General features: G+C 40.3%; 1 protein-coding gene across 1 annotated transcript; it reads right to left on the bottom strand.

The window, feature by feature from the left end:
- Positions 1–1513: 1513 nt before the first annotated feature.
- pigc (phosphatidylinositol glycan anchor biosynthesis, class C) lies at positions 1514–3676 on the bottom strand. The gene is made up of 3 exons (XM_080878258.1): positions 3547–3676; positions 2674–2905; positions 1514–2575 (listed from the first exon to the last, which is right to left on the bottom strand). The coding sequence occupies exons 2-3, from the start codon at positions 2899–2901 to the stop codon at positions 1919–1921; spliced, it is 885 nt and encodes a 294-aa protein (XP_080734384.1). The 5' UTR covers positions 2902–2905; positions 3547–3676; the 3' UTR covers positions 1514–1918.
- Between the last annotated feature and the right edge of the window lie 4058 nt (positions 3677–7734).

The raw sequence follows: 7734 nt of genomic DNA, 5'->3' as shown, positions 1-7734 counted from the left end.
TTTCTTTTGGGGGGGTTCAGTGGCCTACAAGGTGTTAAAACCAGCTAACTCAAAACCTTAGAAATTACCTTATGGGGTTGCAGTGGTCTCCAGTAAAGTCGTTAAATAATTTTAGTTGTAAAGCTAAAGCTATGGTCTTCAAATCCAATTTGAAGATAATGTTCATAATACCCGTTTATATGTAGGTGTGTGTGTGTGTGTGTGTGTGTGCGTGTTTGTAAAGTGTATGCGTTCTCACTGGTGTGTAAATAAACTCCGACTGGAAGACGAAGGAAAAAAAACTAAACATAAACATTTTAACCTGTGACGCGTTGTTACCACGGCACACTCTCTACTGTAGTTCTTCGAAGGAGGCCGCACAGCTACAAGCAGCTCGGCTGAACATCTTACCTGCTGCGCTGTTCAGACCATGGGGCCAACACTGCAGTCAAAACCAGCTGCAAAGCCCGCCGTCAAACGTCGCACCAGGACAAAGAAAGAAGTGAAGGTATGACACCTAGCGACCACCGCGCATTGTTGCCAGGTCGGCTGCACTAGTGCCCGCTGATGCCGTCATAGCTCACTTATTTGGTCATTAGCTGCTAACACAGAGGCTCCTAAACAACATATAGCAGTAGTTCTGGTGTAGTTTCTACAGCAAATTTTTGTTTTTTACATGTTGCAATTAAAGCAAAAAGCAAGAGGAGACAATGTGTCGCCATGTAGTTGTTCTTTAATCTGAGCCAAAAATTAAAAATAAACAGAGGAACCCCGGTCTGTTTCACACTGTGTGCTGAGCAAACTGGGAGGTCATCAGCATAAAGTTGTTTTTGGTTTTTTTAATGGAAGTTTGACTAAATTAGGTAGGCAAACTTCCGCCATGTTGCTCTCTGTCGACCGAAAACACCTTGTCAACAGGTGTTGCTCATCGGATGTGACGTCACTGATTGGGATTTGAACGGAAGGCGACATGAAAGACCCTCATCTTTTTCATTGACTGTAGAAAACGTCTACATTTTCTTACCTCAGTGCTCATGACACATTTCATATTTCGGGCCATATTTAAATTCACAACACAGCGACAATGTTACAACATATTGTCCCTTTGTGTGTATGTGTGTTGTTTTTTTTATTAAAAACACCTTAATAGTAAAGGACAGAAAGTTTGATAACAACTGAAACATGACCCCCCAAAAAGTACCATATTTTACAAGATTCATGAAGTTATCATTATATGGGGTGTGTAGCTCCACTGTGTAGTAACTGAAGTGAACGCAACCCGGTTTAACCCTGGAAGGAGACAAATCCCTTCCAGGGTTTTTAAATCAAGAATGACACCTGGTGTAAAAATCTGCCAAATCAAACACTAGGAACAACCTGCTGTGCTGATGACTTGTGAACAAGGGACATGGTAACTCTAAAAACTGCAGCTATGTCTTATATTAAGCTTGTAGTGTGTAGCAGGTAAAACAGCTTCTTGTAGTATTGTATTGAATAACACTGAAGAAATACTCTCATTACCAAAATACACAATGCAATCCTAAAAGTCTTTTAATATTTACAAATAATTTGTGGAAAATGGAATTACAGCCCTTTATATGTGATTTCATTTTTTCTTACAGAGATTTGCAAACCATTAACATCCTGTAACAAGTCATATTATTCGTTGAGACCTTTCACACAAACTGAGGTAAATTACAAAACAGTAGCAGCTTGAACATTAAAAACCATCCTCATACTACCTGGAAGAGAATAATAGTTTGTCATTGCTTTCCAATCATACATGAACCAGTGATAAAAAAAACAAAACAGTTAAAATTAGTCCTTTTACATGCACAGCACCAAGAAACCAGCACTATGACAGTGAATTGGTTCATATAAAATTCAGTTACACTTTTAATATCAGTTTGTTTAGGAGCTGCTTGTGCTAGGCTGCTTATTAGTGAAGGAAGCGGCTCAGGTCCTCACGAATCTCAGCCTCATCCCAGGGTCCATGAATGTTGTCTTTGTGCCTCTGCAGCCTGACAAGCAGGAAAGGACAGAGCAGTGTTACACTTGCTAAAGCCAGGGTTAAGAGCACAGCTCCACCCAGCGTCTGAGACCCCAGACCTACTATCCCTCCAATGCAAACTCCCATGCACACCCCAGTAAAATGGCCAGGGGCATTCTCCCTCAGCGTCTGCAGCAGGCAGGGCCACAGAGCAAACACCAGCAGGGCGCAGCTTAGCATGGCGAAAGTGTGCAGAGCTCCGGGTAACCTAGAGGCTAGGCACACCGAGGCAAACAGAGCTGCATTTAAAGAGAGGCTTCCAGGAGGCGATGGCTGGGCGTAAGGAAACGACACCAAATGGGCCAGCAGCATCAAAGCAGACATGGCGTACACAGTGTCTGTACTCACAGACTCTGTTAGTGTCTTAAGAACTGGCGAGAAGCCAAAGGTGAAGGAAAGGAAAATGGCTGCACTCTGTAAATCGGCCAGATGAGTGCGGGGTTCACCACATGATTCAACGCGAGATGTCAAGGCTTGATGAAGTCCATAACCCAGTAGGGCACAGATGAGGCTGGACCACAGCAACGTCTCAGGCAGCAGCAGACCCTGTGAAGAAAGTAGAGCTCTTTAATAACCCGCTCCATTTGGTAAAGACACTTTGTGCTTCAAAGATTGGGGGGGGGGGGGGGGACCCAAAGCAGTACCTGCTCCATGTAGAGCCAGAGGGTGATAAAAATGGCCACACAAGACAGCTGCTGTCCTACAAATCCAGCTTCCTTCACTACAGCCCAGTAACGGTACTGCCGGATGCCCTCGTTCCTGCGTAACTCCTCCAAGAACCGCTGGTCTACGTAGTTATCTGGAAAAGGCTGGCGTTCCCACAGCACCTTACGCCATGGCACAGCTGGACCTGGGGCACCATCTGGCCCCATCACCCTGATTTCAACACACAAAACACAGACGGTGGAGAGTTTGAGACCAGCAGGGGTGTTTTATCCACTACTTAAATGATCTGTCATACCTGCAATCTTTGTTATGTGGTTTTCATTATTTGTGGTTTCCTCGTAGTCTTTTGCACTGCTTACCCAGTAATGTCCCATTATAAACACATTATGTTTCTGAATATTGCACGACTGGAAAGCCCTTTGGTTAAAGTTACTACCGTTTTGTGACATGACTTGACTCAAAGTGGCTAGGGAAATTTATCATTTTACTAAACATATTAAGCCTTACAGACAAGGCTTAAAGTAGCAGGCCAACCAGGGTCCTTTTCTAGGTTCATAAAAAGACTTCAAAAGCTCTAAAGCTGATATAATATTATGTTGTTTTTAGGTAGTTCACCCACAGCTCTGTTAGCCAAACAAATGTTGGATCTGAACAACATTTGAAGCGTTTTCTTTGCTGTCAAGTGAATGGATATAATCTCTGAGTCTGTCTATTATAAAACTACTGGTTCTTCCGGTTTAAAAAAGGGACAATAAGCCCGCGCATCTCCGGTACGCACGAGTGTAAAAACAATAATGTGCTGAGTTAACTGAAATACCTACAAAAATATTTCTTAGGTGTTTTCCACCTACCTGGAATATGGTTTTACTCAGCGCCGATGCTACAATCTCATCCTGACAGTATCCCGGAAGTAAAGCGCTTTAGCTGCAGCGACCTCTTGGAGAACGCTGTTCTTCTTCTTCTGGCGCTCTCTGAAGTAGCTACACTGGCGTGCTGCTGCCCTCTACTGTCTGCTGGTCAGACTCTTCTTGACATTTTTATATGTCATTAATACAGTCCAAGACCTCTTATTATACGATACGATATAATAATAATAATAATAATAATAATAATAATAATAATAATAATAATAATAATAATAATAATAATAATAATAATAATAATATGGATCCACCTAAATGAGGAAAAAAAAATTATAATCAAGCAAGGTGTAAAGAATAAATACAGTTTATTTACCTCTGCTCTCAGGTATTTAATCAACCTCTGAAGTGAGTATTTGCTTCAGTAGTTGTTTCTAGTTATTACTTGGATATTTTACATTCACAGCCAGCCCACTGAACATATTTGGGAGTGAGCTAGGAATGTGGAGATTTAGCTCATCCCACAACCTGGGATTTCTCTTTCTACTTATTTCAGGGAAGTAAGAACTCCTCTTCCACCTTTCCCCACATATCCTGACTCAGTTCTTTAACAAAATTGTTTATACCAGATTGGCATCATGAAAGTCTGCATGCTAAATGTTTCCCTCTACTCCCATGTGTACTGGTACTAACATCATTAGAATTGCCTATTGTATACAGTATGATAAATGTTCGTATATGAAATCTGGGTTTGGATATAGTTTTCTCTTGCTCTCTTCATGAATGTGAGTGCATCTTTGCAGGGAACCTTACGATCTGATATAATAATCTGTGGTTAGCATGCCACGCGCCTGTGCTGAAAATGAAATTGTAGATCTGTGTATGAATTTCATCTGCGTTCACCAGTCTGAAAGGGTATGCCCCTTGATTTTGATTTTTTTTTAATATGTCAGGATTCAAAAGTCAACTTTGGTATCTGTGAATAACCGTGCTTTGTTTGAAAAGCACATTGGCGCTGTCTGTCCACTTTATGACAGTACCTTTTTTTCTTTTGCAAGTTGCCTGTGCTGAACATACGTAGCCCATTCTGTGCTGAAGTTATAAGACCAAACCCACAGACCGAAGTGGCTTCAAAAAGGTAATCAGGCATTTTAAAGTTCTAGGAAAATATTCTTAGAGTGGCAATAGTTTATGTCAATTTTAAAATTGTTTGTCTTGTTGATTGTGATATTAATCAATACGCTCATCTGTATCGTGATAATAACAGCTTCTCAAAGTGTAGACCACAGCCCCATGTCTCCCTGACAACAGCTCAGGCAGCCAGCAGTCATGTCAGCTCCAGCTCGGGGTCAAAGGAGCCACAAACGCCGACCACCACGGTAAATTCTGCCAACACAAAGAAACCCTGGAAAAGAACATTTAATTCCCAACAAGGTTTCTACATTCTCTACTCTTCCACTTTCCACTAAATTCATGTTGTTGTATTATTACTTTATGATTTAATCTTTGCCACATCTGTTCTATATTTGACTTTACAGAGGAAATCATTTCATAACGGTGTTTCCATGAGTACCCGGTCGTGCATACAGGGTGTGATAGGCCCGTAAGTATCATGAAACGTGATATTTTGTGGATTGACTAAAGCAAGTAAGTCGCAGTAACGTTTTCATTCTGCTTCTTCCCACCGTGTTACATTCACTGTACTTTGGAAGGGCCTGTGTTACTACACTACAAGAATGTCTGATCATCACATCTCTGCACCACCGCACCACGAAGGACATGTTAGAAGCCAAGCAGCTTCACGGCAGGGTAAATTATCCTTACAGATACCCTAGGTATTCTACAAGCATCTGCATAACTGGTTTATACACCCCGCTCATATGCAGTAAAACCAGGCTTGTTACTGTATGCACAAACATGTCGAAATGATTGTAAAAGAAGGTCTATTCATAACGCTGTTTCAAAAAAAGGTTTGGATGCTTTGGAAAAAGATGATATTTACAACATATCAAATGCTCCAAGTGAGAATCTTAAATTGTTTTTTTTTTTAAAAATATATATATAAATAAATATTAAGTTGATTTGTTGCATTTTAACTTCCATAATTATCGAAACTGTTGTAAATTTGTATTTTTCTTTTTTTGGTGACTGGTCTGGACTGCTGGTTGCCATGTAGCTACTATAATACAGCCAGAACATGGTTTGCATTGTCTTACTGACCTAAGGAAGCCTTCTCTGAAACAGACATCATCTAGATGGCAGCATTTGTTGTGTGCCAAAATCTGTTTAGCAGATGCACAAGTTGTCCTTGCTGTATGCATGACCGCCCCTATATACTGTCACAGATGCTGGTATTTTTAACAGTACAGTGAGATTAAGCCAGATGGTCTTCTTTAGCCTGAAGAATACACCAACCAAGAAAAAGATCAAATAAAATTTTGAATGATTTGATAACAGCTCAGTTATCATTTAGCCAGGAAGTCTTACGTTTTTAAATCTCTTTTTCTTAAATGTCCTGGGCCAAGAGAGGCAGCACACCTTGTACGGTTGCATGCAGTAGTTTTTCAAAGTATTCCTAAGCCTATTGAAACACTTGACACTTCTCTACGGGATGCTCTTTTTTTTTAAAAATACCCATCCCTGTTACTAATAAACCTAATTACCTGTGGGAACATTTCACCAGATGTTGCCCTTGTCTCACCTTTTTTGAAAGATGTTACTGTCATTAGCATATGCTAACCAAAAAAAAATAAAATTTCTCACTTTGAGCATCGAATATAATGGCTTTGCATTGATGACAAAGATAATTTCTGTTTTTAAATCTACATTTGAATCACAGTATCACACTCTTTGGGGGGGAATATAACAACAGAATGCAGAGGTCAGAAAAAAGGTGAAGCTGTTTAATCTGCAGAAATTTTCAACTGCAGGATATTAGCTAAATAAATATGATGCCACTTTCCCTCTTCTCCCACTGCTGTTTTATGACAGAAAACATTTCTCAAAGACAATGAAGCTGTAGACACAAACTTTTATTACTCAGTAACATAGAAATACTTAAAAAAAAAAAAAACGTTGTTCTTTTGTTTTTGTAGAATTCTGAAAGCATGTTAAAAATTGATCAAAAAATATTTTTTATTACCAATACATCACTTATTAGAATCCAGACATACAGTACGTAAATACCAGTGACAGCAACCATACATGAGAATAAGGAAAAGCACTGAAACTGAGGCAGATGATGACCATTTCTCACAACCAGACATCCAATATTATTACAGGCATCCAAAGAATTTGTGATTGACATATGCACATACCGTGTGGCAAAATGTTATAACTGTAAACCAATTAGTCTACTCAGTTTGGTTTTATTCACTTCTAACAAAAGATAGTGTAAATCACAAAGGCATAAACTCACTGTATGATCTTCACCTTACAGCACAAGGCAAAAATCAGAAGACTGCAACATGAAGCATCGAGCCAAGGTAGTGAGCAGCCAGGGTTCCACAGTGGAGATGAATAAACATCAATAAAAACTACAACCGCAGTAGCAGTTTAATACAATACAAGTAACAGGTAACAAACTGGTGTTATTCCAACCGTGTAGACTGTGGACCCATTTTTGTTTGCCAAAATGGGGTTCTGTGGGATCTGAGGCAGTGCAAGGACCTGGAAAAGTATGTTGAAAAGAGGAAAAAAACAAACAAACAAACAAACAAAACAAAAAAACAAAAAAACAAAACCACAAGGCAAAGGATAGTTTATGCATATTAAACCAACCAGTGCATTGAAGTAGTGGCAATGACCTTCCAGATGTCACTCAGATAGAAATAGACTTCTGTCACAGGAGAGACGGGCAGGCTCAACATCTTCACACAGTAGGTGGCTGTAAGTAGACACCCAGCAGCAGCAGACAGGCTTCACAGCGGCGGCGCTGGCTGGCAGCCATTCAGGCCACAAGTCCACAAATCATGGCAGAGGAGAGTGGGGCAGTAGTTATAAAGAGATTTGGAGATGGCCCGTTTCCTTCTCTTGCGGTCTTTTGGGTGCCAAAGAGCAGCACTGCAGTGCAGCCCTGTATTTTCAGTATTGGCATGAAGGGGAATATGTGGCTGAATTGTAACAACATAAATATTTGTGGCAATAAGAAAAGTATTCAAAGGCCTCACCAATAGGCAA

Source organism: Rhamphochromis sp. 'chilingali' (assembly GCF_963969265.1).
Source record: "Rhamphochromis sp. 'chilingali' genome assembly, chromosome: 3".
Taxonomy (NCBI): Eukaryota; Metazoa; Chordata; class Actinopteri; order Cichliformes; family Cichlidae; genus Rhamphochromis; species Rhamphochromis sp. 'chilingali'.
The sequence above is the reverse complement of the archived record's forward strand: the minus strand, read 5'-3'. Positions and strand labels throughout refer to the sequence as shown.